Source organism: Pygocentrus nattereri, chromosome 16, assembly GCF_015220715.1.
Source record: "Pygocentrus nattereri isolate fPygNat1 chromosome 16, fPygNat1.pri, whole genome shotgun sequence".
In the NCBI taxonomy this organism is placed as follows: Eukaryota; Metazoa; Chordata; class Actinopteri; order Characiformes; family Serrasalmidae; genus Pygocentrus; species Pygocentrus nattereri.
The window spans coordinates 13,945,982-13,963,350 of NC_051226.1; the positions used below are offsets into that span (position 1 = coordinate 13,945,982).

Sequence of the window (17,369 nt, forward strand, 5' to 3'; positions counted from 1 at the left end):
GAGAAGAAGGAGGGAGACAGATTGACTAGATCTGGCACAATATATAATACAAGCACAATCCTACGTGAGGGCTGCATGATATGGACATGAAGCGCTCGTTAAAACTGTTGGACATCACAATAATGATATGAGAAACTAAAATTTCATGCGTCTGACTGGATGTCATGTTCTCTTATTCTCATAGCAACGTCATACAACTGTGACAAATACAATTAACTCATATACCCAGAATTCAACCTGTTTGTACTGTAAAAGTAAATATATCCATCATAATTGTTTGTCGCTTTTTACATTATTTAAACCTCCTTCTTGGGGCTGTAATATAGTACAATTACACAACATACAAGCAAATCACAATGAGAGCTAGTCAGGCTCACTATCACTGAACACTGTGCCAGTAACACTCCTGAAACAAATAATGAGAGATGTTTATTCCCTCCATTTAAGATTAAATGACCCTTATTAGTCCCAACATGGGGAAATTTCACCTCTGCAATCTAACCCATCCATGCAGTGAAGTGCCACAATAACACTAGTGAAGACACACACTAGGGGGCAGTGAGCACACCTGCCCGGAGCTCTGGGCAGCTCTATCCGCAGCACCCGGGGGGCAGCTGGGGGTTAGATGCCTTGCTCAAGGGCACCTCAGTCACATACTGCTGGTTCAGCGGATCAAGCCAGCAACGTTTTGGTCGCAAGGCTGGTTCCCTAACCTCCAGCCCAAACTCCTGTCCCCTAAACTCAACAAAAAGTTTTAATGAGCAGATTAATTAAAAACAAGCTATAAACATTACACGGATATAAAAATGCTGTTTTTACCGTGCTGACTGCGATTCTACTTTACGATCAACAATAAAGGTGACCTCTTTTCACCAAATACTTTTATTGCTGTGAATATGAAAAAGTTTATACTTTATTAAACTCTGCTCTGCACCAATTTACCTTTTTAGCAACTGTTAAAACTAGTGTCTCCATTTGTTCAAATTATTCAGCAAAAACACAATGTGTTAGACTGTGCTTCGCTCTCCCCTACTAATCATGGATGGATCACTGACCAGTCCAGAGGGGCCAGCGCTCAGGGCCATGAAGGGTCTAAGAACAAGGATTGAGGTGGCTTAATGACAGTTTATTGCAGGTGCAAAGATTAGATGAAAGAATAGCCCTTGAATATGTAGTGATTAAATAAATGAATGAAATTAAGGAACTTCAGCCCATCACATTTAAAATAATTACCAGCCCCCTGAAACCAAACATGTGCAGAAAATATAATGTGGGTTAGCCAGAGTTGGCTTGGGTTGGCTACTGCATATTAAGTGAGAATTAATCATCTTGTCTGTTTATGTTATTGCTGTTCAATAACAAACACTGTTCACACTGTTCAAAGAGAACAGAAAAACAAACAAACAAGTTTCATTTACACACACACACACACACACACACACACACACACACACACACACACACACACACACACAAAAAAAACTCAACACATTCATTTAAAGTATTTTACAGGCTACTAGTTCAGGATAGTGGTTTCTGATCTGTCACTTGGCCACACAGAAGAGCAGGGATCAAGCAGGTGAGATTGTCGGGTCTAAGAGCGTTTTGGCCTCCACCCCAAGTCCGGACGTATGTTATGATACCACTAATTATTCTAAGTTAAGTTTTTGTTCTAAATTTGTTTTGCTCTTTTATGCAAAAAGGGTCATAAAACTAAAAAGCATTCTGCAAAAAGAAAAAGAAAAACAAACTTCAGTCGATAAGTTCTTTTTTCGAAGGCAAGGAACAGGTCCTTTCTTCATTTATTAAGCTTCAGGTGGCAAGGTGGTTCCTGGACAACCACAAAGCTAAGATCATCACAAAGCATCCTTTTTTATATCCCATTTCGGGGTGAGCCCTTCACCCCCGCCCTTTTTATATGACCCTGAATCACCTTTTGTTTCCCATTACGTATCTTTTTTACAAGTCCATCTATCCATCTATCTATCTATCCATCCATCTATCCATCCATCCATCCATCTATCCATCCAATCATAATTTTCTCATCCTTTCTGTATCAAGTCATCCTGACCTCCTCAAGGCCTTTAGTTGGGCACTTTCCTCATTAATTTGGCTCATAGACCAGCTTTTTGCCAGTCTTTATCTAGTCTTCTCATAAACAGCTAGCTCGTTTTCATATTTTTGCTGTGCAGCCAGCGTTTCTCAGGCCTCCTAAACTCCAGGTGCTTTCTGCCACCACAAAAAAAAAAAAAAAAAAACTTTTATATAATGCACTGCTTGTACCTGGGTCAGAAGTTCATTCTGTCGCAAGCATGCAAACACTAGGCCTGTTTTCTGAATGAAGAGATCTGTCTGTCTCAACTATATAACTATAACTTTATTTCAATAATATCTAAGTGAATTATTTTTACAAAACTTTTATTAAACTGTGATTCAAGGACATATTTTATCAGAATTTGACAAGAACCATGACCATCTTTAGCCGTTATTTTCATGGATATGGTCTTGCATATTATTCTTTAAAAAAGAAAATCATTCTTTATAGCACCTAGAACTGTTCCAGTAATGTCAGTCATAGAACATATTGAGGAACTCTATAGAACACTTTTCTAGTATTAGCAGTAAGACGGTCTAGCATTCTGCGCAGAACATCTAGCTCAGGTGTCGGCAACACGCAGCTCCACAGAACTAGAATTTTAGCTAAAAATAAAATAATCCTCCTTTGCAGTAAAATAAAGCTCTGTTGATCGTTCTAACACAGCTTTCACTGCTAAATCGCCCTTAACCCTGAAGGTTGGCGTGCAGATTGCTGATCACAACAGCAACAGTCTTGCCTAGCTAACAAAACGGCAAAGAGAAAGATTTAAAGTGAACATCGATAATTTGGACTTATTTGCATATATAAATCACCCCAGCTGGTTTCTGTTTAGTTTGCAGTGAGAAACTGTCAAACACTAAAACGTTTGCCAGCTTTGCGTTTGTCTAGCTCTAATTCATCTTTTCCACCTTAAATGAATGTAACTGCTGCACCATTTAAGGTGGAATGGGACAATTTAAACGCAAAGCTGGCAAATGAGCAGCGACTTTAGCATCATAAAAAAAAAGTTGAGAAACATTTTAAGAAACTGTTCTACTTTTGAGGAAAAGTTTCCTGCCAGAGAAGCGAAAAAAGCAGCTATAGCTGAGCTAAAGCTTAAAGCAGAACAAATGAAATTCTATATTTTTGTTTATATTTTGTAGTCTACACTGGCACATGAGCACATGCTAAGACATAGTTACAGCCAAGAAGGTAAAATGTTGCTTCAATAAACAGACATAAAATACTGTGGCTCCCAAGTTGGTTTGATTTTTGTTGGAAGCACAAAATGGCTCTTCCTGACATTTGGGTTGCTGACTCCTGATCTAGCCTGATCACTATGATGATAAAGTGTGGTGCTGTTAGGTCGTCAGTGTAGCTCTTCATTTAAATTTACATTTACAGCATTTAGCAGACGCTCTAATCCAGAGCGACTTGCAACAAGTGCTTTGTCTATCTAGAGAAAGTATCTTTGCTAGTTATCGATAGCATAGAGAAAAGACAGTCCTTCAGAATGTTTGTGTAAGGCCTATTTGATCTGTTACTTAAGAGTCAGCGTCATGCAGCCATCACAGAAAGCATAGTTCAAACTGATGATTCATGAACTATGTGTGGATTAACACCTTCACTCGTTAGAGAAATAAACAAGTCCAGGCTGCTCACGGAATGATATATCAGAGTTTTACAGTACTCTATCACTTAACCTGAGGTATGCTTTGCTGCCAAACATTTTCACGCTTGCATAGGCATGCAATGACGGAGAGATAGCTTTGGAGATTGGTGAAAGAACAGGGAGATAGAAAGAAAGAGTAAAAATAATACTTTTTAGAAATTTCCTGAGAAAACACTGACAGATCATTATGTAAAAACATCAGTGTGGATGCCATGCAGCGCCAAAACCTGTTACCAAAGATGTTCCGTTTCCATCAGATCAATGTCAGGGTTCACTGCACACCCTCAGAGAGGACACATCTGAGGGCAGTATGGACAGATTGAGGGCCTACACAGCAGAAGGCGGCCACCAAAACCTGAATCACTGACAGGAGCAGGAAGACAGTCATGAGGTCAACAAAACTGAGGAAACGAGCCACATTAGGGATGCACGGAAGGTGGAAGTTTGAAGTGCTGGAATTTTCAGCCGCATATACATGGCTTGCACAGCGAGTGTGTTTACATGCACTTAATAATCCGATAACTGCAGAATATCAGATTTCGTCAGTAATCTGATCAACGCGTTTACATGCACTTGAGTAATCAGATAATAGGAAACTCCGGGTCTACATGAGTCAGGCAGTAATTAGATTTCTGCTTTGCAACCAGCCAATAAACTCACAAATGAAGATGTGACATAAATGTAACAAAACATAAACTTCATGCCACGGCATTTAAAAATAAATAAATAAATAAAAATATCCAGCCATTGAAAATATGAACAACATACATCATCTAGACGATGAAGACTATATAAACCCTTTGTTTCATTGAGAACATAGCTGGTGTCAGCGTCACTCCAAAAGTTTTTTTGCTGCGTCTCACCGCAACGCTGCTTGCTTATTTTTTGTATGTAAAATAATTTATCAAGAGATTCCACCTATTTTTTGTGCATAGTTAAATTAATTGAAAGTTAAGATCATTAAGAGTGGTTTGGTTTCGTCTGTTTTCGCACATGTGCAGACTGAGAAATGCGAAAGAAATCAGAGTAAGAGTTTACACACACTGAACAATCTGATTACTGAGCTAAATTCTAGCTCTCTTTATCGGATTTCTTAATCAGATTTCTAGATCAGAGTATGGCGTTTACATGATCATTTCAATCATCAGGTCAGGTTTTGTTTTTTCATGTTTTTTTTTTAACCTTCAGAAATGAAAGACTTTGTTCTAGAATGTAAACATTGTTACTAAAGTATCAAAGTGACAGGTTTAGTCTCCACTTTACACGAACAGCCTGTTTTGAATTCATTACTATGTGACTCACGAAAAGCAACTACAAATATCTGCCTATTTATCCTACAGAGATTAAGCTCCACCCACTCACACTTATGTTCTAAACAATGTTTTAACTCAGACTGCTTTTTGAACGAGGCAGCCAATCAGAACGGAGATCATTAGGAGATATCAGTCTTAAAGGTACAGTAACACAAACAGCCTGCTAGATTCTAAGAGACAGGTTGGAAAATGATCATGTGAAAATGAATTTATGTTTTTGTTAAATAAAACCCATATAAACATCAAGTGCTGGGGGTAGAATTAAGTTCTTACAGGTTCATTTAGATTTTCAGTTCTTTTTCTGGACATTCCTAATAGGTTCTGTGCAGAATGTCTCGTTGCTGTTCTCTGGCATTACTATCCAAAACAAAAACAATGAACCAACACATGTGTGCATTATTATACTGTGTGTAATGTTAGTGGTAATATAGCACTAAATCTGGAAAGATTTTTGGCTACCGTTATGCCTGCATGCCCTGCTTTAAGCCTATAGCGTCTATTACAAAACAACGTCTCAGGTATCAGACAAGATTTTGTAACCACATCATACAATAATCTTCTGTGAGGGAGCTTTTGGAGGCATTACACTCTTCAGACGTCTGGCTCCTATGGCCACCACTGTGAAGAATTCTGAGAAAGTTTCTTTAGAATGGAGCATTTCACACCAAACCACTCTGAATGATCTTAACTTTCAATTAATTTAACTATGCACAAAAAATAGGTGGAATCTCTTGATAAATTATTTTACATACAAAAAATAATCACAATATACTTTTACTTGTCATCTGATCTAAATAATTTTAGTAATTATTGTCTGCATTTGTAGTACATACATTCAAGCTTGAGTAGTATAATTCTGAAACAGTGCAGAGGATGTATTAGGCTTCTGGATATCATGATTTTTTTTGGCCATATTGTCCAGCCACACACACCAAACCTCAGTCAAAATCTTATTCAGATTCAAAGAGATACAGTCTTCATAAACACAAACGACAGATGCAAGAGGCATCTGTTCAGCAGCGGCTCAAAACCCCACAAACATGCAACTGCTGGAAGCAAATGTGCTCTTTCGCTAAATTACAGCCCTGTTTGCTTGCTGCAATGGAAGACACTAGTCAGCAAAACATAACCTCCTGCTAATCCCCACTCAGAAGCACTTAGCACCTCATATAAGTCATTTTCTTGGGGCAAAACGCTAAACGACATTCTGACAAGACTGGCATCCTGCCACTCCTGCAGGCTTGGGCTAAGTGTACAAACTATAATGAGGCCTGCTCATCGTCACGATCACTTGATAAGAAGAAAATCTGAATCAGCAATTAAAATTCACCTTCTCAATGAATAGGGAATGACATATTTATGATGACAATGCAGTTTTTTTCTTTTACTGATCTCTCTGCCTGAAAGGTAGAGCCTGACTGACTCATTTACAGATGCAAACAAATGGTTGGACGTTGGACCTTTGCACATTTTAATGCTGTTTATTCTCATAATTTAACATATTATGGGGAAAATACATAATGTGGCATGTGGAAAAGTTATGGCACTTATGTTATTACTGAAACTTATTTTCCCTCAGAAAATTAAAACAACACTGACCGGGGTGTTCAAACCTCTGCACACAGCTGTAGCTACAGCAGCCTTAACTGATAATTGATAGCACTAAATAAAAGCAACATGCCAATAGACGAGATGGAGAAGTTTTATTTTGCACATTTTTTTTCCCTTTGGGGTAATTGTTAATGATGAAGGCTTAAAAACATGATAATGAAGCTTGTTAAATGATTAATTTGTTCATAAACCTTGTTAAAAACACTATGTCTGGTTGTTTTCTCTGAAAAAACGGATAGTTCTGGTCCTAAAATCTGATTGGCTGGAATAATCTTTGACTCTCATGCTGCTCACATGGACTACAGACTATACTGATGAAGTAAGAATGTGTGTTTTGTTAAAACTAAGTGACTGACAACTTATGTTCTTAACTAGAACTAGGCTGGTCTATTAGACAACAGGCTAAACGAGCCAACAGCCTAAACAACTCCATCATTAACATCACAGGCTTGAATTAAAGTACTTATGACATGATTAATTGTAAAACAGCAGTATAAAAGTCTTTGAATGGATTAGACTTCAAATGTCCATGTTTCAGTCAGAAGTCACAATCAAACCCAGGCTGAATCCTAAACGACTCCGTATTCCCTAAACAGTGTGCTAGCTATGAAAGTTCAGAAGTCCTAGCCTCTATATCCAAAAAGTGCATCATTTGTCAAGTATGCATGTGTCTGAGTCCCAGATGACTATTTCTTTGCTATATTTTGCTCTGTTGTGCTGCAGGATCCAGTATTTAAATTCCTACGTAGTGCACAATGTAGCAGGTAGCCGTTTGAGACTCTGTCCCAGCGTGTGCAGACGGGTGCTTTGTGGTGGTAATTTGCTGACCAAAAAGTACTTATGAAGGGAAATTCTTTGCAATAAACAGTGCTGTGTTATCATATGTTCAATATTATACAACGAAGAGTAAAAAAAAAATTCATGAGATGACCACAACATACAGCAATGGGCAACCAAACATTCTGTTCATTTAGTCGTCTATGGTTGCTTGGCAATGATACCGTAACAAACTACATTTCTTGTTTGTCAAATATTATTAAAAATAAATTATTTTCTGAAAAAAGTATCATTTTACGTTGGCTGCTGTTTTATAAATGCAATAAACCACTGTGATTTTTTCACTTGGTGTTCTTAGGCATGACCGGAAGCGGAGATAATAAAGCGGAGGCAATAAAGACAAATATCACCCAGACTGCACTTCTACTGGACAGAAAGGCCCAGGTGAAATTCGTGAGCAGCAGAGTGAAGATGCATCACTTGTTGATGTACCTGTCTGACTTGTTCTCATGTCAGTGATAGGTAATTGTGCTTTCAAAGTGATGGTTTCATAAAAGATGCAGCTGCACTCATGAGTCTAAGCCTTCCAGGTCAGTGTTTAGACATTTAAAGACGTCTGAATGTGTCTGAGTTGAAAGAGTGATCACCCACAGTATTCACCAAGCTTTGTGCTGAGCAACTCTGGGTGGAGGAAGCAGGCCATTAAGTAAATTCTAAGCACTCAGGAAAACTGAATCACTCAATTTGACCTGCCTAATGTACACTATACAGAAACAGACACGACCTGGCACACCTTCTACACTGATATGGCTTCAGTGATGCTCCTATTACTTGCTTATTTTTAGTAAGCTGTATGAATATAATTTTTCTCAGCATAATAATGATAAACATAGTAGCTGTGCAAAAATAAAAGGTCATTTTTCTGATTATAAAACACTGGACGATTAACTATCATATATCATAGCAATCAATGATTTAATTATTAATTAATTTTCTTTTCTTACACTGCCTCTTCCAGATGCATCAAATTGACATTTTTTATTTGTTTCAGAAATACAACAACTGTGGCAAATGATTGCAGTTCTAAATAACTATCACCTCAAATACCTGCAGTGAGGTGAATATGTCATAACTGTGACAGGCCTACGCATGAGTCAAACTGAACACATCTAGACCAGAGATGTCACTAGACCCCAATAACTGGGCCAAATGTAACAGTGATCCACTATAAATCACACCAGGAAAAAAAGTCAACACAAAAGCCAACAAAGCTTTCAGTTTTAATCTACGCTTTCAAAACTATCCATCCATCCATCCATTTTCTAGGCCGCTTCTCCCTCAGGGTCGCGGGGGGGGGTGAGCGTTGCTGGAGCCTATCCCAAACACAAACACTGAGTGCATTTACATGCATTTAATAATAACTCTGATTTCTTTCAGACTTCAGTGCATATAAACTCTTACTCTGATTTTATTTCAGATTTCTTAGTCTGCGCATGTGCAGAACAGTCTGCTGTACCAGAAATAAGCAAGCAGCGTCGTTGTGAGATGCAACAAAACACTTTGAGCGATACCGAAACCGACTACATGCTGGACATAGTGAAGTATTTAAGTATTCTTCGTCGCCTAGATGATGTATTTTCATATTTGCAGGTAAACTGGTGCGATGCTTAAAATAAGAAAAAAAAATAAAACTTCTGAATTTATTGGCTGGTTGCACATACAAAATCTGATTAGTGTCTGACTCATGTAGACCTGGAGTTTTCACATTATCTGACTAAAGTGCACGTAAACGCACTCTATAAACGAGTAAATTCACTGCAAACACTACATTTCCCAGTAGGTGGACACAGACATACACAAGCATTCAACAGCACAGGTACATAATATCTGTATTCAACTACTTTTCACAGCAGCCATAAAACATTATTTCCACCTTTTTCACAGGTCCCTCAGTTTTTGCACTAGACATGTGACGCTGAAGGAACATGATTTACAAACCTGGAAGTGAAACCCAGAGGTGAAATTTGTGAACTGGATAAAAATGTTATATTATGTTTAAATGCTATTTTTTATGGTGGTAGAACTGTTTGATGAAGAAAGCTGCAGTTGTATTGTCTATTTTATCTCTGCATGGTCATCTTTGTGGAGAAGTTTGAATTTCTTTCACAGCAGGGAGTTCTCACCCCCTCACTTCATCCCTCAGTGCTCACTAGCAGCTCAACACAGGTACAACATCTCACACAGAGAGCCAACGGTGGCATATTTAATCTGGGGATTGAATGAAATAGATAAGCAATTAATTTTTTTTAAAGTAACATCTCACAGTGAGAGAGTAAGATGGAGAATAAGCAGCAAGTGAAAAGAGAAACAGAACAGAAAGGTGACTTTTGCTGGATGCATAGTCAGTCAGAAATAGATGAAAACTTCTGCTTTCCCAGTGAGCAGACCATCCTGTTCACTGTCATACAACTTGCAATAACAAGGTTGAGCTGGGCCCCAGTACAACCAGCCTGGAAACACCCCTGAACTGGTCGAATGTCTATTATGTCCATCAAAAGGGTTCATATGCGGCATTTTTCTTGTAAAAGATGCTGTTGGGGCCACAAGTCATTTTTACAAACTGCTCTGCAGTTTATAAAATAAAATTTAGTTTTTTTTTTTTATAACAAACATTGAGGGTGATTTTTGCAGCTAAGTTTCCATATACGGAATGTTTGGATCAGAGAGTGAACTAACATTTTAAAATGTAACTTGTGTATCAAACTCTTCAACTCCAAAAACATTGAGGAAGATTTTGTGACAAATAAATAAATAAATAAATGCGAGAAAATCTCAACGTTACAGGAATGAGCTGCTTCACCTGAAAGTTAGTTACGTGTGAACTGGCAGGCAGCATATGGGAGCTAGCAGGAACCAGTTAGCATGATCTCATTGGGATAATGAGACAATTCCATTCATCATGACTGGCATTAGCCTTTACGGGTAATGGATTGACTAATAGCAGATGCTGTCTGGATATGACAGCTGTGCAGTAGGTTTTTTGCACTTGAACAAGATCTACTTCAATTTTACACAAGAGACATTGTCCATCCTCCCAAAGCAGCTTTTCAGTGCAGATTTTAGTGTTTAGTGCAGACTAGGCCTGGACGACAGGGCGATGTAATCGGATATACAAGTAACCCAATGGTGATGTGAAGGCGATAACTGCCATTTTGGGAAAAGAACAGGGAGGATTAGAGGAGACTAATTTATCGTTAAACAGCTCGAAAATATGTTCAGAAAGTGGGGTACGCATTTAAAAAGCATGTGGGTGCACAAACCAATAGTTTGAGACAGACAGACAGACAGACAGAGCTGTTTATTTGGTCTTTCTGCTACGCACTGCAATGCTAGTCTTGCCACACAGCTCCTTCCCTTCTATTTACTTTACATTGCACTACATGCTTTAAACTGATTCACTGCAGTTAAACAACCAAGCTAAAGTGACAGGGTGTTACCGTAGAGCAGCTAGCTCTAACCTGGAGAGAAAAGTCCTCTGTTCCCCATCTATGGATGGGAAATGGGATGAGAAAAAGGTAATAAATAATATTCAATAATATGTACACTTAATGTTTTATTTACTTTTACTGTTAAAACACAGTTATAATGGGGTCTTTAGACTATGCTAGAGTAAATTCCCCACTGCATCTACTGCATGCTATTTACCGAGTAAAGTTTGCAGTACTTTCGGTAAAGCTTAAGTGTCCCAGTGGTTAGCTGAACTATGAAAACACCTTGGTTTTTTTTGGGTTTGGAAATCACTTGCAGTCTGCAGTTTCTCCTGCTGGGAGCGCTACGTGAGACGCCATAAATCTGCACCAGAAGAATCTCACAAACTTGTGTCTGCAGTAACATCTACTGTATCAACTGGTGAAGTAGTTTTCAGAAGATTTTTGGTGACTCAATATTATATAATATTTTAATAAATATCGTTAATAAAATATTATCTTTAATAAAACAGTTAATATACACTAAAAATTTTAATATAATGTAGGTCAAAGCTGCAGTGGACTGCATGAATTTGTTTGGAGAGGGTTAGAGTCAATAATCACAATTTTTTTAACTAGAAAAAAAAAATCATGCCAATTATTTTCAGGTATGGCCCAGGCCTACTGCAGACCCTTAATGAGAGTCACAGAGGGAGAAAGTAACCAGAGAAATGCAATGTCTCCAAGTCAAAGTGTCAAAACAAGCCACTTTACTTAGATGTTACTTAGATGGCTCACTGTAGGTGCTTTGTAAATGCTCAGTTGGCCGTTAAGGAACATTCAACTAAATATCCATTAAATGCAAATGAACTTCAAGTTTAGTGTGAAAGAATGTATGAAATCTAACCCTAAACTTCACCTTAACCTCAAGGTTCAACCTACATGTATTCCTAACCCTAACCATAATGTTGTTGGTAATCAACTGAACATCATCAGAAAGTTTGTTAATGATTTAAATCTCTGTGGAGCATCTATATTTGGCTATCCAAATAAAGTGTGACCAAAAGATCTTCAATTTAATCTCTAAAAACCAAATTATGCTTTTAGACATAATTTATAGGCCTACATAATTGTACATAAGAGACCTGTGCAATAGGCGTTGTGTAAAAGAAACGAAACAAAACAAACAAAAAAAAAAAAAACGACAACGCTCACGTTGCCCACTCCTCTTCTGCCAGCTGGTCCTCAAACTGTTCTCGTTGATTTTGCACTATTTCTGGTTCAGGTTAAGTATTTTTGGGCAACTACTGGCATTTGCTTGATGCACAGCTTTGCAGATTTGCAAAATATGTAGTTGAGATTTTGGAAGCGTACACATGACTTCCGCAAGCCTCTGTGAGCTATGTTTACCCATGAACCCTTTCTCTGCATCTTAACACAGATACATTTACATCTATCTTTACAGAAGCCTAATTCAGCCTTAAATCAGCAGCAATGAAACTCCCATCCATGTTTGGGATTTTCACTCCATACTTACAGTACTAGTGACAAACTATCAGCGTCAAACTGTGAGAAGTTAACCATTAACTATTCATACGGTCAAGTTTCAGTCACAATTTGAGATCTGCACTCATGATAAAAGAAGCTCAGTTATGAACTCTGGCAATCTGGCAATTAAGGAAAAGCTACCCAGATCATCAAACCAGCTTTAATGCAGTTAATGGAGATTAGGAACACTCCAGCATGACAAGACAATGGAAAACAATGCAATGCATGAACAAAAGGATGCATTCAGCACAGATTTCAAATAAACCAGCATTGGTCATTGTATAATATAACAAGTTAAAGCAGGTGCTCATGTGTGCCTTAAGTTTTAAAGGGGTTTCGAATGCAGTGGGTGGTTTAACTGCTCAAATATACATTTCAAATTACATCACCAACTGGACAGTCCATCAGATGGCTAGACACGAAGACCAAGTCTAGAATTAACCCATGTATAAACTGCAAATAAGTACATTTAACAGTTGTACTGGCAAACAATATAAGTAGATGGCATCAGTACATCCACAGCTCATTTTCAAACTGGACATAGCATAGGTTTTAAGCTCTGGACAGACCATTTCTGAGCATGAGAAGAGCATGGTACACTATGTGGAGCTGAAAAGTTCTATTTAACTCACTTTTATACAACAGATATTCCAATGTCCCAAAGCAGCCATCCCAAAGTATGAAAATATGGGTGCAGCACCCCCAACAAACCTCACCAAAGGAGACAAGTGTCTGGGAAAACCCTAGAAGGACCACTAAGAAGTAAAAACTGCCCAAGATCATAAGGAAGAGCCTCACGATTAACTAATACTCAAAAATGAAAAACTTTTAAACGCATGGGCAAGACATACTGAGAAGGACCACGTCTTAAAAGAGGAACCAATTTCAAAATAAGTCCACGGTGGTCTCTGGAGACTAAGAAGCTCTCTCCTTCATAAATATTTGGACAGCATATTGGGAAACCTCAACCATCCGTGGGCTGAATGTTGAAATGGACTCACTCCAGCTTGAGCTCATGCACTTCATTACAAGACAGAGTCTCGTGGCCTTTTGTGGTCTGAACAGATAAACACCGCAAGAAATACATTTGCACACCTTTTTATACCCAACACTAAAACAGGCATACAGGACGATGTATATGCTGGTGGGCGTCCACACCAAAGTGTAAAACCCACCTCAGCCTGCAGTGTAGATGGAGTAATTTTATATTTGAAGCTTCTGCTGAGGTGAGAAGAAGCAGTGTTTCACAAACACATTACATCAGTTCACAACACAGTCACACTTCCCTCCACAGCGTCCACCACTAAGCCCACTGAGGCTGCAGACTGACCTCACCACACACAAACACGCACATGTAAGCTTATGGAGACTTACTTCGTCTTCTGAGAGTCCATAAATGGGTTCAAAATTCGTAGCCATAAAGGCGAGAATGGAGTTTTAGTGTGTTGGCAGAAAGCAGCCAGAACAATAGTGCCCCCCTCCAGCTCCTATACACTTGAACCAGAGCGATATCTTTGACTTCGGCTTTTCTCGGCTTGCTGCGGTCGTCTTTGTTGTCCTCTCCTCATTTAAAACGTCAGGTTGATAAAAATAACCAGCTCGTTGTCTCTGGTGGTCATTTAGAGCCAAACTCTCTGGCAAAAGCGTTTCTGGGTGGTATGATTTTCCTTCTGTTCCACGCAGAAGACACTTCCTCTCCGTGACACGCCCTTCTGAAGTGATTGACAGCGTGCTTGGCCAATCAGAATGTGAGCTGGTTGGGCCAAGTAACCAATCGTGTTCGTCAAAGGGTGAGCAAGCAGGGATACCTTTTTATCCCCCTCCCGATCGCGAAGGAATGCGTGTGAACGAGTGAGAGAGAGAGAGAGAGAGAGAGACTGAGTGTGAGCGAGTGAGAGAGAGAGAGAGAGAGAGAGAGACTGAGTGTGAGCGAGTGAGAGAGAGAGGCTGAGTGTGAGCGAGTGTGACAGAGAGAGAGAGAGAGAGAGAGAGAGAGAGAGAATCTGAGTGTGAGCGAGTGAGAGAGAAAGAGAGAGAGAAAGAGGGGCTGAGTGTGAGCGAGTGAGTAAGAGAGAGAGAGAGAGAGGCTGAGTGTGAGCGAGTGAGAGAGAGAAAGAGGGGCTGAGTGTGAGCGAGTGAGAGATACTGTGAGTGAACGAGAGAGAGGCGCGCGCGAGAGAGAGCGTGTGAGCGAGTGTGCTGCGGGAGAGAAAGAGAGCGTGTGTATATAAAATATTCTACTACTGAAATTCTTATTGCAGCACTTTGGCGCCCTCGAGCGGTCGCTATAAGTTACTGCACAATCGACTCGCCACGATAGGTTTGGTATTGCATTGCTGTTTTTCTTAGGGTGTGTTTTGTCTATTTAAAAAAGTGTCTATTTTGTTTAGCAGTTTGATTTTGTGGTGACCCACAGTTTCTTAAAAAAAAGAGATCTTTACACTACGTCCTAACACTCTTTCCAAGATTACATCAATTTCTATGGCTACAATACACCAATTTCCAAGCTTACACTACAGCACTTTTTATGGTTACACTACACCAGTTTTTATGGCTATGCAACACCAATTGCCATGGTTAAACTACACGACAAACAAATGATGCAAAAGCTTTCTTTGCATCCAGTTTGAATAATACTTTTGTCCTCTTTCTTCTTCTTATATTACACTCAGGGAAATGGCTGCATTACAACACGTAACTACAAATAAATCATTAATTAACAGTAATTGTTTACATCAATGGCGTGTTGCCTCACAGCAAGAAAGGCCTGGGTTCAGTTCCCTGACCGGGTGACCAGGGTCCTTTCTGTGTGAGTTTGTATGTTCTCCCCGTGTCTGTGTGGGTTTTCTCCGGTTTCCTCCCACAGTCCAAAGGCCTGCAGTCAGGCCAGTTGGACATGGTAAGTTGCCCCTAGGTGTGACTATGAACTGACGACCTTTCCAGGGTGTATCCTGCCTACTGCCCAATACCAGGATAGGGTCCAGCACCCCCCGCGACCCTGAGGGAGAAGTGGCTTAGAAGATGTGTGTTTACATCATAAAACAACGTTACACCATTGCCAGACAGCCTGGAGAACGCTGTTTTACATGATTTAGTTACCTTTCTTATTTCCATGTTTATATTTCCTTGTAGAGCAAACAAAACACCGCATGATAACACTGCACCCATTTCCATGGTTATGCTGAAACTTCATGGGGTCCCCTAAATTCCTCAAACCAAAACAGCTGATTCAGCTCCTGATGGATTTGATCATTATCTAATGAAGTAAAAGTTTTGAAGTGAGCAGGTTTTATTGTTAACTGTGTGCTGTTTGGTTGTTAGTTCGTAAGGTAGTGGTTGGGTAGTGTACTGGTGGTTGGGTAGTGTAGTGGTTAACACCTTTGCCTTCTATACTGTAGACTGGGGTTCAATCCCCACCTTGGCAAACACCCTACACTATACCAATAAGGGTCCTTGGGCAAGACTCCTAACACCACCTTGGCCCCCCCCCCTGTGTAAAATGATCAAGTTGTAAGTCATTCTGGATAAGAGCGTCAGCAAAATGCCGTAAATGTAGTTCTGTGCTGATTATTATGCTTACACTGACTTTAGGCCAAAGTCCCTTCTCCAGTCATAAATCAAGCCCCCCAGGAGCTGAATCAGTGACATTAGAGCACGTAGACGACAGGTGGGTGTGGAAGTATGTCTAGATCAGAATGTGTGGAGGCCCGTCAGATTTGATTTGATCTCTGTTACTTTCTTTTTTTAAATCAAACCACAAAAATAACCAAAAAGGTTTAAATTTTTATAATTCTGGGAAGCTTCTGATATTTCTTTGAAGCTTGATTCTCAGGACTTGAACAGACGTAAAGACCTAGCTTTGAGAAAACTTCATATACTTTGTCTGTTTAACAGGACCAATACACATTCATCGGCATAACGAGGAGACAGAGTTGAATGTGTGTCTGTTTACTAGTTTACTTTATCACGTTAGCGCAGTCGGCTAATGTGGGCAATGGAGCCCGAAACCGGAGAGGGACAATGCTCTGATAAACAGCAGGGGGCACTCTCACAGTATTTAAAATCTCCGGGTTTATTGCACTTTAGTTTTAGTTTAATCTTTTTTGTTTACATCAGTAACAGTAGCTGTAATTTTCATTCTTATCATCATTTTTATTATGTGGTTACATTTTGGTTGCTAGGTAACAGACATGACAGTTGATTATCAACTTCGATCGGGTAGGTTAAGATTTCCAGACAAGATGCTGTAAGATCAGACACAAATCAAACTGAATTTCTTAGCAAAGTAATTACAAAGAATGAGATAACAAAAACAAAAAAGAACACTATAAGGGATTCAAACAAAGCCAAAAAGCTGTGAATACATCAATGGATTTACACAAGGCCTTGTTTTGCAGATGTAAATTCACTAATGTAGACATGAAATTACATACATTGTGTACAAAGGTCTTTGTTTGGCAAATTTGATCTTGTACATATAAAACATAATGGCTTTAAAGAGGAGTTTTCAAGTCCAGAAAAACATCAACCTATAAGGTGTTCTTGGAAAAAAATAGAAAGCATTAAAAATCTATGAAGCTCAGTATCTTTTTAAAAAGTTTCCTTCTGGCAAAATGTTTCAAAGCATCATATGTGCACTGTTAGAAATACAGGATCTGTGCAGGTACATTTTCTTTCATCAAGGTCCAAACAATGTAAATGTGCCCTCAAAGTACAACAGCGGTTTTAAGGTCCAGTTGTGAATCTTAAATAAGTTTTTCCAGGTAAAAAGTACATATGTGTACGTTTAAATAGCCTAATTTCAAATTTAAAACAGAAAAATACAATAAAAATCCTTGAGACGAGACGGGGCGTGTGGACTCAATACAACCCAGAAAATATCATTTCAGTGGATTATGGTACAA

The 17,369-nt window shown here is 39.1% G+C and overlaps 1 protein-coding gene across 4 annotated transcripts in view; it reads right to left on the reverse strand.

Moving 5' to 3' along the window:
* The window catches only part of nedd4l (NEDD4 like E3 ubiquitin protein ligase), a 132,465-nt gene extending 118,220 nt beyond the window's left edge, over positions 1-14,245 (reverse strand). For 2 of the 4 annotated variants that reach the window (XM_037545989.1, XM_037545988.1), the window contains exon 1: positions 13,840-14,245. In XM_037545989.1, coding sequence (XP_037401886.1) covers positions 13,840-13,884 — 45 coding nt within the window. In that variant the 5' untranslated portion in view covers positions 13,885-14,245. The remainder of the gene's footprint in view (positions 1-13,839) is intronic. The other 2 variants (XM_037545991.1, XM_037545990.1) reach the window with 2 other exon arrangements.
* Positions 14,246-17,369: the final 3,124 nt, after the last annotated feature.